Here is a 14,453-nt window from a genome sequence, read left to right as displayed (position 1 = left end):
CTCCCAGAAGCGGTGCGATGAAACCCGCTTACCGCCTCCCATAAACAACAAAATGTCCCGTCATTCAATTGATACCAACTGTCACTGTCGTTAACCCACCAAAATATTGACTTATGCATAAAAACAAAAATGTTCATTGTTTTCCCTTTTTGTCCGAGAAAACGACCTCTGCCTCCCATGCACGCACAGAGTACGTCCCAGTCTAGAAACTGACTTTCAACCATCAACCACCAACAGTTGCTGAACTCCAAAACTGCTCCAGTCTACTGTGCACACCCGCAGAGCCGTCACCATAGCCAATTGTCCCTTCGACCATCTGAAAACAGGTATTTACCTTACTTTCTTCCCAGAAACCTTGTTGTGAAATGAACTTCCTCTAAATTGCTTTTAAAAACCCAAAGTTTTCAGTGCAATTGAGTCGCTAGCTTAGTCCCAATACTTCCCGGCACCTTTGTGTCAGCAATTTATTGAAAATCCCCATTTTCTTCCCTGAACACACAAGAACCAGGGATGGAAACCCCAATTGCCTAAACATTGCTCCAATCACTACTCCTCACAGGGATTTGGACTACCTTCCCTTAGCTGATAAGGATTTCCAAATTAAAGACCTTACATTTGGTGATTCCCCCCTGAAGCTACACTGCAAATACCGGGACAATTATCTAAATAATGCCGATAAAATTGGTCTTTGGGAATCAAACCTCCCTAAATACCAATTTCCCATTGTCCATATCTTCCCAGAGATTGTCCACCAATGCCACGCAAATTATAATCCTAATCTAAGAGCTGTGATGTCCCCCAACTAGCAAATCCTTTTCACCATTACAGCAGAATCTATCAATAACATGTTGCAACTGCAGCCTGGCCAAGACCTTGCCCCCCTATCCATTGCTGATTTACTTGAGAAATCCTCAAAACTATCCAGCTCAGAGATCACTCGAGTCTGTCAGACCTTCATGGAAGAGAGATACATAACAAAGGACCCCCCTCCTTACATGACATGTGCTTTTACTGGCCTGGGTAGGGACATTATCTCCATGATTGCTTCCATTTTAGGTTTTACAACTGATGAGTATGTAGATGAACTAACCATTGCCTACATGAATATCTTCACCCTTGGTCATCCTCCCACTACCAAATATGACTATGCCGCATTCATAGCTGACAAGATGCATGACCAATTCATGAGGCTAGAGAATGAAAGAGTGTTCAAATATTCCACAGTTCTATATCACCTCTTCCTTTACTACCAAACTGACAAATTCCCCTTCTCTATGCATAAGCTTGATACCAAAGGGAACCCTAGGTCAGTCATTTTCTAGACCTCTATTTTTCACTACTCGCCCTCTTCTCCTTATTCATATATAGATTTCATTGATCAATTTGTCCATCCTATAACTACCATGTTGACAGGAAATTCTCCCCCTACAGTCAGTGATGACATCAAAAGAATCCTTCAGTTGTCAAAGCAGTATAGGATAGGTGACTAGTACTTATACCAGAATCATACTGAGATTAGAGTCTATGGGTGTGAACTGCCTCCATTCAAATTGCTCAAAATGAGATTATTTGCCCTTGAATACTACAGACAAATAATTAACTCTGATCAAATCCACTTCATGAAAGCAAAAAAGAATGCCCAGTTGAGGATCAAATACCACTTAGGCCTATTTGTGTGCAATAATAGGAAAGTGGGGCAAGAAGCAGAAGAAATCTTAGAGAAGAAGATGTGTTTAAAGAAGAGCTTTGTTTGGGCATATGATCCTCACAGTGTCATCTGTGACAGAAGGATAAAACACAAGTTGTCACCCTACATCTATCACGGAATTCCTGAAATAGAACAATATGCCAATTTAAATGAATGGAGGGAAGGGAATTTGATAGAATAAGATAGTGATGAGGTTGAAGTTGAAAATGTGATGAAAGATTTGGAGAAGAGACTTGACCTGCACTCCTTTGTACAAGTACCTGCAGAGTCTCCCCAAAGGCCATCACTGGAACATAGTGCTCCCACAGCAGAGCCTTCATAGAGGCAAACTCAGGAAACAAGTGCCCCTACATCAGAACAACCAGAAACAATAGAACAGCCAGAGGAATCAAAGCAACCTGAGATCTTGGAAGAATTGGCTCCACCACAGCCACTACCAGCTCAAACAAACATGGGTAATCCTCCAGTGCTACAGACTCCTCTAAATGAGGAAAGAAACTTGAAAAGAGAAAGGGAAGTAGCTACCCCTTCTAGCAGACCCACAGATCAACCCTTTGCTAAGAGGCAAAGGTTGAATCCTTATTCAGAGGAAGAATTCATTGGAGAGACTACAGAGAGCATAAGGAGGGAAGCAACAGACAACTTACAAACTTTCCCAATAGGTGGGACACCCTCTAGTTCACACAAGCAGGTACTGGAAAGGAAACCCAGCACAGAAGTATCATCTTTCAGGTCTTCTTCAGAAAATATCATAGATGTAAAGGGGAAATACAAGGAGATCAAAACAAGGAATGAGCAACTGAAGGCCCAAGCCTATGCTCAACACTTAAAAATGGCCCGCACAAACCAGACCATACTGATGTCAACCTTTGACATCAAAGAGGGTAAAATGCAGATGAGTTTCCTGAAGCCCACAGTGCAGTAGCCAAAATCCTTGGCTGATTATCTTAAAACTGATTTTGAAGTTTTAGCTAAGGACATCCACCCAATCGACCAGATTGAGCTTCATAAGCAAATAGGTGAGATGGTCTACTCAACACTGACCAGCAAAGCAATGATGGCTCATAGGTTGCAAAATTCATTGAGCAACACTACAACTCAATTGCAGCTGGAAAAAGCCTCATCACAAGCTAAAGATAATAGAATAAAATCATTGGAAGAATTAGTAATTGAGTTGGGTCATGACCCAAAGGATGTTAAGGCAGCAAAAAGCTTAATCAAGAAGAAAAATGAAGATATAGCTGCACTTAGAAAACAATTGAAATTGCCACCCCTCATACACCCTCAAACTGCTGAGGTTATTGAGAAAAAGAATGATGAGGAACTTATGGACTTGGTCCTTAAGTTGAATGAGCAATTAAAGGAAACTGAGCAGGAATTAGGGAAAACGTTGCAGTCAGGGCAAAGTGAATCAACCTCCCAGCCTCAAACTATAGTGCCAATAGTTTCCACAGTAGTCCCTTCCACTATGGCAACTGTTTTAGCGCTAAGCATTCCTTTGGCAACAGCCACACCAGTGGAAGCAACAGGTACAACACAGGCAGGTACATCAACACAGAGCACAGAGGACTTAATTAAGTCAATGGAAGAAATGAAGCTCCAAGTAACAGAGCTACAAAAGGTAAAAGAGAAATTTACTACCTTGGCTCAAAAGTATGATATTTCAAAGATCAATTATGCAGAGGAGAAAAGAAAAAACAAAGGCATGGCTAAGCAAATCAGGACATTAGAGAAGGACCTGACATTTGACAGGCCTTTAACAGAAATAAGGAAAATATCGTGGACCAATATCATTGATTCCATCAATGATATTTGGTCATCCATTCAAATTATTTTTGAACAAATTGATTTGGTTAAGCTTGCTCTTGAGGCAATTCAGAAGACCAGAGAAGAACTGGGTGGAAAGCTTGAAGAGGCAGTCCAGTTAATAAATTTTCTAAACAGTAAAAGCAGGCAATAGTTGGAGCAATTGGACATTGAGGATAGGACTGCTACTATCCTCGAACTGAAGAAAGTTCTGACAAAAAGGAACTTAATGCAAGGCCTGGAGTGAAGATGTCAAAGTATGCAGGAAGACATAGATGAGTTCATGAGAAAGTTTGACATCTTAAGGAGTAAAGGACTCCCAAGCCCTTTAGTCATCAATGATAGGCTAATGGTTCAGATAGACTACATCAACAAACTACATCAACAAGCTGAAAGTCAAGCTAGTTCATCCTCAGCAAAGGCACTACCCACAGGAAAAGTGCTTTACGATGGTTTAGAGAACCTCTTCTTCATTGAACATGAAGTAAAGCACTTATTCACAGTCCAACCTAATTTTGTGAAATATACTGAGGCTGATGAAATTTACAGGAAGTTGATAAGGACGAAAATACCAAAGGAAGAATGGTGGACTAACATGACAGACATCCTTTAAATTACTATGGTAACAGCAAGGTAAATAGAAATATTTACCACAGTAAAGTTTGGTAAAAAGGATGAAAGCTGGTGGACAGGTAAAGTGTATCAGAAACAGGTGAAAGAGTATCAGTAGAGAAAAAGTAAATCAAAGTCCAGCACAGAATTACTAAAGCAACAACAAGAAACAAATCCGTATAAAAGCCTCCAGCTCCTTCAACAAAAAGGGGACAACAACAATCAGTTTACTATCTGTTTCTATATTTGAGACCATCTGTCTCTATATTTTTGTAAAAGATATTTTGTACTCCTAGAATAAATCTCATATAGTTATGAGATATTTTTTATGTAAATTTTTGTATAAATACTTCTCCATTCGAAGTATTAGAGGTGGATTCTATAACATTTCTGTAACTCTATACTATCAAGCGGAGAAAGCTTTGTACTCAAGTCTACATTTTTGCTGGAAAAGAAATAAAAGTTGAGGACATCTCATCAGATTCATGTGCAGTCTAATTGCAAATAAGTATTCTATCCTTGTGATTTATGTGTTTTCTACATGTTTCAATGTTTCATGCATCTTAAAACTAAATGGTAAAATAGTCAAAGTATATCAGAATTAGCTTCATTGCTCTCTGCTATCAACAGTATGCCATTTACATGTTTTCTTCTAAACTATTTCGGTAAAGGAATTCTTAATTGCTCCTCTATCCTTGTAGTTTTCTTTAATAAGTCCCTGGTATAGGATTCTTAATTGCCTTATGCTGGTTGACCTATCTTCCCCTCTTCTTTCTAATCCTAACTTGAGGATTCTTCATTGCCCTCTTGTTTTGAACAGAAATATCATCCATTCAAGCCCTGAATTTGTTTTTACTCTGTTATCCTACCTGTTGAACTCATACCTCAGCAATTTGACTTGATCCAGTGAATTATCCCTGATTGACTCCATAGCCCAATGGCCTGAAGCCTAGTTTGCCCATTTGTTTCAGAATTCCACCACTCTCAAACAAAACAACCTTGAACATTTATAACTAGCCTAAAATCTTTTCAAATATAGCTAAATCATAAAGAGAGAGCCCTCTCTGAGTACAGATTGGCTAGATTCTGTACTTAAAAGATTGGTTTGTGGTTACCTCGGACCCCTTTCCTTCTTCCCATAACTTCTAAGGAAAATCTGAGTGATAACACTACCATTGCTCAAATATGAGGCTAGAGTGCAAACTAAATGCACATGTCTATTTTTTGTTATTGCAAAATGAAGAACCTTGCTAAATAACTATTCATTAAGTGCTTGGACTAGAAATGTTGATACTTTGGTATTCAAGCTTCCATATAACACCAAAGGATGCACCTTTCATACAATAACAAATTATTATGAAATTTCCACCACCCTTTTGATCCTAATCCATATAGGTACCCCACACCACCTTAGGATCACTGATCAGGTGCTCAAAATTATGCTAAAAAATCAAAGTCGTCAAAATGGTGTGGAACCTGAATGACCATGTAGTGCTTGTCATCATGAATCCGACGCAACTCGTTTCGCATGAAATGGACTCCGTATGACTCTAGAAATGAGTTATGTCCACTTTGTCAAAACAGGCGAATTTTCAAAAAAATGGACCGCCCAGTCAGCAGTCCGTACTATTGGCGTGACGCTGACTGGGCAGAGTACGTGGCAGTTTGACTTGATCAAATTTCCCTCGGCGAATGGGGTGCTGACAAGTAGCATTGTAATATTGGTTGAAATTTTCACGTTTTCTATTAGTTGGAATGATGGCCAACCACGGTTGACACGTGACAGCCCAAAAGGCCACCAAAATGTCGTTATAGACCGAGTAGAGGCAACGGGGGTTGAACTCGCGACCTCCCAACACACAACGACGTCCAATGCCAACACACCATGAGCGCAATTCTTAACTATATGGGATTATGCGTTTTATTTAAAGTTCAATGTCACTTGGATTGGGGGTAGGGCTAACTTAACTGCCCACCATGTGAACACTCACATTAACCGCCACCGTCGATCGCCATCGCCTGACCGCCATCGTTAACCGCCCATGTGAACACTCCAATCTTCACCACCAACATTATATGTAACTGCCGGAGGACCGCCACCACCTAACCGCCTGGGGTAAACTGCCCGCATGTGAACACTCATATAACATTTAATTTAGCCGTTGGCAGGTTTTAGTGGGCCAGTTAAAGGTTTGATAAATCGCCCAAAAATCTGGGAATTTGTCTCTCCAATAGCGAAATTTTGGGCAAAAATGTGGGTTTGTTACCAAATTTTGGGCAAAATGTAGAGCGAATAGTGGGAAAACTAAGAGAGGTCATAACTTCTTCATTTTTCGACCAAATTGGGTGCAGAAAGAGGCTAGGTAGCCATTTTTAGACATTTTGGATTCATTGGAGTAGGTTTCAGAATCATTTGAGCATTGTAAACACATATTTTTACGCATTTGAGCATAATAGAGAGGCCCAAGTCATTTGAAGCTGGACCAAGGAGACGTAGCCCAAGAGGGGTGAACTCATTCATCATGTTCCTGTTGTGATGTGTTTTTAGTGATGTTATGTACATTTATATGCTATTATTCAATTTCTATTTTATGTTAAAATTGTTCATAAAAGTAACATAAAAACTCATTTTTCACTTGCAAAACTCATGAATCCTTAAGCAGATGAATAACATTTTGTTTATAATCTGAGGAGGATCTTAGCATAACAAACTAATATTCTTAATCAGATCATTTTGGTATCAGAGCACTAGGTTTGATTTGTGCAATAAGGATTTAATGTTTGCAATTTTATGTCATGCATACAAGGTTAAAACTCAAAGAGGAGAAGGGACGCTGGTTGGAAGCCCTGAAGTTGGGTCAAGGGGAAGGAGGGCAAGGTTGCCACAATCTCCAACACCACTTCATCCTCAAGTTGTAGTTGAGACTCAAGTGAGCATGTCTCATGAAGGAGAAACTACAAACATGACAAAATATGAGAATATCTTTAGGGAGGTTTTCTTTGATATGATAGAGATGGTAAAGGTCCTTTATGAAGAGAGGAATACCAAGTTGCAGGGTGAAAGGTCCAAACCTTCCAAAGGAGAAGGTTCTTCAAGAGGAGGTAATGGAAAAGGAGGCAATGGAAATGGAGGCAAACCTCTGCCCTCTCCACCATCTTCTTCATCTTCTTCTTCACGGGCATCTTCACCCTCTTCCACTAACACAACCCTTACTCATACTCATGAACATACCTCAAAAGGAATTGGTAAATCACCCTTACTAAAACTTGATGTTAAATTTGAGTTGCCCATGTATAATGGTGAAGTGAATGCAGAGAAGCTTGATAATTGGATTCGTCAATTGGAGGTCTATTTCAGAATTCAAAACCTTCAAGAGGATGACATAAAGATTCAGTTAGCTTCCTTGAGAATGGAGGGTGCAACACTAGTATGGTGGGAATCAAAGACACAAGAGGAGATAAAAAAACATGGTAAGATCTCAATTTCTTGGTTTGATTTCATTGCTGCAATTAAAAGACAATTCTACCCTCTAGCTTATATGTAAAAAGCCATCATGAATTGGCAGAACTTTAGACAACTTAAAGGTCAAAATGTGCAAGATTACACCCAAGAATTCAGAAAAAGGTCTCTAATGTTAGGTGTAGATTTGCAATCACAAGACACATTGCTGAAGTATATAGGGGGTTTACACAATTACCTTAGGCATACTATCTTAATGTTTAATCCCAATAATCTAGATGATGTGTGTGTGCAAGCCACTCATCTTGAGGCAAGAGGGAAAAACACTCTAGAAGAAGGTAGTAAAAAGCCATTTAAGAGTAAAGGAAAAGAAAAGGGTTTCAAAGGGAAGGGAAAGAAAAATGCATCTATCAAGAAGGAAGGAGAGAAATTAACATGCAAACATTGTTCCAAAGAGGGTCACGATGAAGCTCATTGTTGGAAGCTTCATCCCAAAATGAAACCAAAAAAATTCAACAAGGGAAAACAAAAGATAACTGCAACCACTTAACGGGATTTGGAATCTGATTCGGGTGATGAAAGTAAAATTACAGTCGTGGGTATAAAAGGAAAAGAATCCATTGCTAGCACTAGTACTTCAAATTCACAAAATGAAACTTCAAATGAAAAGATGAGGATAGAACATAAGGGTGATCTCAAAACATAGCAAAATTTATACACTTATCGACCATGGCTCTCAAGCCAATCTTATCTCTGAAAACATTATCAAAAGTTTAAACTTGGAAACTATTCCACATCATAAACCATATTCACTTGGATGCGTGTGTGACAATGCACAATTGGAGGTTACTAGAAAGTGTAAACTGAAATTTTCCATCACTGCAAATTTCATAGATGAAGTGGAGCTTGAAATTGTGCCATTAGACATACGTGGCATAGTTTTGGGCAAACCGTACCTCTATGACAAAAAATCTATCTTCCATAGACATGAAAACAAATATCATTTGTTCAAAGATGGAGTAGAATACACTATGAGAGCTCATAGCAAAAAACTAAATCTTTCACTTGTTAATGCGAGGCAGATGAAAAGACTAGTGAATTCAAGCAAGATTTTTGTGCTTCTAATGATCAGACCCAAGAATGATGTTGATAATGAAGCTTTTAAAGGTTGTGATTCAAAATTGAAATCTGAATTGGTTGATGTAGTTAACCAATATGATGAGATGTTTCAGAAACCAAAAGGATTACCTCCAAAGAGAGGAATCCAACATGAGATATTGTTGCAACAAGATTGTCCTCTTCCTAACATTGGCATGTACAGGATGTCAGTGAGGGAAAGTGCAAAAATTAAAAAGAGAATTCAAGACTTGTTGGATAAAGGGATCATCGGGCCATCTTCTTCGCCATGTGGTTCACCTATTGTCTTGGTGCCAAAGAAGGATGGAACATGGAGCATGTGTGTGGACTTCCATGCATTGAACAAAATTCCGGTAAAGAATCGCTACCCACTGCCTAGAATAAACTAAACTACTTGGAGGGGTTGTCGTAGGAACATGAGAGTTGCCCCCTTGCTCGATGTGAACAGGAGAAATTCTCTCATGCACCTCGAGAACAAGAGGATTTACCTCCAGTTCATTCGAAACTGAAGAAACCAGAAGAACCTAAGCGATATGAGGTTCACTCTCTACCGGAAAGGTACGGTTAACTGAAGGTGGAGGAAAATCTATCGTTTTCTCAACCAATGGTTGGTCGAGAATGGACTCACGAGACTCACTTTTAGAAAGAGCGGGGTTAACCAAAGATGGCTTTTGATCAATCACTTGATCAACTAGCGAAGGATCAGGGGAAAGCTTTCGATACCCAATCAAAAGACAAGGCTGAGAATCTGTAAGGTTTTCCAACTCTTTAGAAGCTTCATCTATAAGAGGACAAAGGTGAATGGGATGATTACCTTCACACAACTTACAGGAAAATTTCACTTTTCCCTTTTTCCCATGGGATTTACTAGTTGAAGGTTTATCACCAGCATGATCGCCAGAGGCTGATGACAAAGGTCTATGTGAACCTTTAGACCACACTTCTAAGACCTTGGGAATATCAAAACAATTCCGAAGAAGGTGGTCACCCTTACATAACATGCAAGGGAATTTTACTTTCCGGGGCTGATTGGAAGATCTACATTAGTTGCATCGGTAGCAATAGTTGTTTGGTTTCCCCCTTGCTTATTTTTCTTCTTCTTCTTCAACCTCTTATTCTTCTTCTTAGCTTCCTGATTACTAGAATCCAGACTTTCACCCGGTGAAGAGGAAGAATGAGGTGAAGAAACAGATGAAGAAAGCGAGGGGTCAACTTTAGGATCAACATGAGGTTGATATTGTTCAAGTGGAGGAGAAATCGATTGAAAGGCAGTTTGGACACTCAAAACCACTGAGGTCGAAAACAACCAAACTGGTAGACCAATGGTCAAACTAGGAAGGGACAATGTCGCCATATAGGGAGCACAAATATTTCCAAAAGAAGGAAAAGGACTAGGATTCCCATCAAAGGGGTTTCCTTGACTGGTAGACTCAAGAAATGTTGTCATTGGTATCAACCTAAGATCTACTAAGGAGTATTTCCACAGGAAGGATGTTGTTCCGCGGTCAATTAATTTTAGAATTTGAAACAAAAACTTTGCCTTTTCATGTTTTAAGAGTCGAGAAAAGGATGAAAATGTGACTCTAGTCACTTTCGATGGTTTAGCAAGCTTGAAAGGACAAGTGCTTGATGATATTTTCAAATTTAAAGAGTCAGAAAAGATTGAAATGACCACTTAGGTAATTCTAGGCAAAAAGGATTACCAAGTAACCGTGAACTGTAATATACACCCTAGCAAATAAATTTACCAAGGACTTGATGTACGTGCAGGCAATCCCCCTGAATGTTGTGTTCGGTGTATCATGTTTACAGGGCGGCATATTCGACTTCCTATGGATAAAGGTTTTCAACCTATAGGGGTCTCCCTTTATATATTCGACAGTATGGGGAGCACAAGTCCGTGCTAGCGCTGTCTAATGCAAAAGCGAATGACAACTTCTAAGTTTTATAGACGTCAGAACAAATCTCTAGCCTAGACCATTAAGTATGAACGTTAATGTTTCAAATGATCCTTAGATTAATTTATAAATTTTAAAGTTTATCTTCAATTATGTTTCAGTTTCGGGCTCAAAACGATGTTACCTGAACACCTATGATACAACTATATGAGAAAAGGAAAACTTTCATTTCAATGAAAGCTAGACTAATCAAGGGAATAAATTTCAATCAATAATGCATCAAAAAAAATGCATCATGCAAAATGCCTTCCACTAACTTTCACTTTCGTCTTCCAAATGCAAAATGTGAAAACGAAATCTAATCTTTCATTTCACTAAATGCAATGCCAAAAGTAAAAATGATTTCCACTTTTCACTATCCTAAATGCAACTTTTCGAAAGCAAAATGATTTTGACTTTACTAAGATGCATTTATATGAATTATGCTTTTCTTTTCGTTTTGAATGATTTGATGCACCTAATACAGTTTTTTAGCTTTCAATCATTGAAAAATGTGATCTATTTTCAATGATGAATCTCAAAAAATAACTTTTCAATGCAACTAATCTAATGCATTTTCACGAAAAGTAAATTTCGAAATACAAGCTAAAACAAATGCAAAACGATGTTTTCAATGATTTCCACAGAAAACAACACTCAATCAATCAACAAAACAAGCATCTCAATGACATCAACAAGCAGCAAGCAATGACCAATGACTAGAAACCCTAAAATTCAGTCAGATTTCACTTTGAAGCCAACAAGACAAATTTTGCAAGTTAATCAAGGCAATCAATCAAAACCTTGACAAATCCAATCATACATGATGGGAAAAGACCTTAGGGGCCAAGACACACTGGATTATTAGGAAGAAACCTAAAAAATTCTCACATTCAAGGATCATCGCTACTTTATATACCCAAACCCATGATTATCGCTACTTTGCATAGGCAAACCCGCGATGGCATCACTACTTTGTATAGCAAAAGTAGTGATGATTTCAGCGCGACCAAATAATGAAGAAAAAACTTTTCATCGCGACTGTAAAGGTAAAAACCGTGATGCCATCGCGACTGTTAAGGCTAAACCCGCGATGGGCGAGGAATATGGGAAAAAAATAAAAATATTCCAAGAAACAATCCAGACTTAGCACTCTAAGGCAGTAATCAGTGATGGTATACACCTAGATTGATGCAGACAAGCCGAAAAATTGACGGTTGGTCAAACTAGACAAAAGATCAGGGTGAAGGATTGAAAGGAAAGGATCATAGGCTCCCCAGTAGAGTCACCATTTTGTTGACAAGGTTAATCCTCTCTGCGGACAAAGATGATCCCTCTAGCCCAATGAGTGGGTCTAGCAACTAAAGTGACAATCAACTAGACATCTTCCTAGGTTACAATTGAAAATAAGAATGAAAGAGATGGCCTACCTCGTTCTGATGCTATTCCGATTTCCTTTGTTGAGGGCCTCAAACCGCTTGTGTCACAGACTTGTTCCTGCTTCTCTCAGTGTTTATGTACCTGCACAAGTGATCAAGAGACAACAAAGCATACCAAAACCAATAGCAAATCCAATAACAACCTACTTAACTGATCAAGGAATGTCAAACTAAATAATACATGAATATATATATTTTGGGAAGATGAACCAACAGTTGTATATTATTAAGAAATAAAGGGAAGCTTACAACTAAAGCCTTGATGTTGAAAGGCTCTCCTTGAGTGGTAATCCAAGTCCAAGTCAAGAACTCTCCAAGTCTAATGAATAGCCTCAAGGCAAAAGCTTAGCATAAGGGTGCAAATAGACATAGAACAACCATTTGGGAATGGGAGAGGATGATTATATAGGCTAGGAAAGGGAGTTAGGATCTCTCCAAATATAGGAATAGACCCTTAACTCAAGGAGGTAGCTCATAGAGATAAGACTAAGAGGCCAAGTTGGGAGAATTCGACCTCATCTATGCCGAACAACCTCCAGCTCACTGCTTTGGAAGCTTCTAGATCACAAATCTTCTCATCCTCTTTGGGAAAATTGCCTTTTTGGGATCATCACAGGTATACAAGTAAACAGAGTGATACCATCATGGGTCGAGTATAATGCAACATGTGATCATCGTGGTTTTAAGTCTCATAAGAGCGATGATCCTTAAATTAGGGTTTTAGAGCTATTTCCTTCAGGGGAAGCTCAAGGCATTTTCCAATAAATGTCTTAGGAAGGATCTGAACTACATTATGGTCATGTTTCAGGCACTTTGGGGTATGTCACAGGGAAGTGCAGGAGGTGTGACAAAATACTATGTAATGGGGGCAGATGAAAAGACTAGTGAATTCAAGCAAGAATTTTGTGCTTCTAATGATCAAACCCAAGAATGATGTTGATAATGAAGCTTTTAAAGGTTGTGATTCAAAATTGAATATGAATTGGTTGATGTAGTTAACCAATATGATGAGATGTTTCAGGAACTAAAAGGATCACCTCCCAAGAGATGAATCCAACATGAGATACAGTTGCAACAAGATTGTCCTCTTCCTAACATTGGCATGTACAGGATGTTAGTGATGAAATGTGCAAAAATAAAAAATCAAATTCAAGAGTTGTTGGATAAAGGGATCATTAGGCCATTTTCCTCGCCATGTGGTTCACCTATTGTCTTGGTGCCAAAGAAGGATGGAACATGGCGCATGTGTGTGGACTTCCATGCATTGAAAAAAATTATAGTAAAGAATCGTTACCCACTGCCTAGAATAGATGATTTACTTGATCAATTGAAAGATGCAAAGTATTTTAGTAAGTTGGACTTAAGGAGTGACTACCATCAAATTAGAATAGCTGAAGGAGACATTTGGAAGACAACATTCAAAACAAAACAAGGTTTCTTTGAATGACTAGTTATGCCTTTTGGTTTATGTAATGCTCCTGCTACATTCATGTGTGTGATGAATGATGTGTTGAGGCCATTTCTTGATGAGTTTGTTATAGTCTACTTAGATTACATAATAATTTTTAGTAAATCTCATGATGAACATGTCAAGCATGTAAGAAAAGTACTTTATATCTTGAAGAAAGAACAATTGTATCTTAAGATGTCAAAGTGTGAGTTTGGAAAAACTTCTTTAGTTTACTTGGGTCATATTGTTGGAGGAGGTGAGTTGAAAATAGATCCCTCCAAGGTTGATGTAATTTTGAATTGGCCAAGGCCCAAGACAGTTACTGAGGTAAGATTTTTTTTGGGAGCAGCCCAATATTGGAAGAAATTCAATGCTAACTTCTCTTCTATAGCAGCTCCTTTGCATGCGTTGACAAGTGTGAAAAAGGTTTTTCAATGGGGAGGCAAACAACAAAAGGCCTTTGATGCATTGAAGGAAAAGATTAGTTCAGCTCCAGTACTTGCACTTCTAGACTTGAGACAGTCATTTGAGATTCAGACTAATGCTAGTGACTACGCCATGGGTGCAGTCCTCATGCAACATGGTAAGCCTATTTGTTTTCATTTGGAAACTTTTAATGGTGTTGTGATTAACTATCCTACATATGACAAGGAATTGTATGCATTGGTGCAAAGTGTGAAAAAGTGGAAACACTACTTGATGGGTAAGGAAATAATCATTCACATTGATCATCAACAATTGCAATACTTGCAATCTCAATCAAAGTTGCAGCAATCAAGACACTTCCGATTGATGGGTTTTCTTCAACAATTACACTTGGTAATCAGGTATAAGAAAGGTATCTACATGTTGATGATGTTGGACCCGCCAACATTCAGGGGATCACCCCGGTATGAAGTCCCAA

At 38.7% G+C, this 14,453-nt stretch overlaps 1 protein-coding gene across 1 annotated transcript in view; it reads left to right on the top strand.

Moving 5' to 3' along the window:
- The first annotated feature begins 2,765 nt into the window (after positions 1-2,765).
- LOC149164712 (uncharacterized) overlaps positions 2,766-14,453 on the top strand; it is an 87,818-nt gene continuing 76,130 nt past the window's right edge. The window contains exon 1 of the mRNA XM_089429584.1: positions 2,766-3,252. Within this exon, the coding sequence (XP_089285710.1) occupies positions 2,766-3,252 (487 nt within the window). The remainder of the gene's footprint in view (positions 3,253-14,453) is intronic.

Source organism: Pinus tabuliformis, chromosome 5_1 (assembly GCF_031772625.1).
Source record: "Pinus tabuliformis cultivar Carrire ecotype Pingquan chromosome 5_1, CPIR1, whole genome shotgun sequence".
Classification (NCBI taxonomy): domain Eukaryota; kingdom Viridiplantae; phylum Streptophyta; class Pinopsida; order Pinales; family Pinaceae; genus Pinus; species Pinus tabuliformis.
Note: the sequence above shows the minus strand (reverse complement) of the source record. Positions and strands in the feature narration are given on the sequence as shown.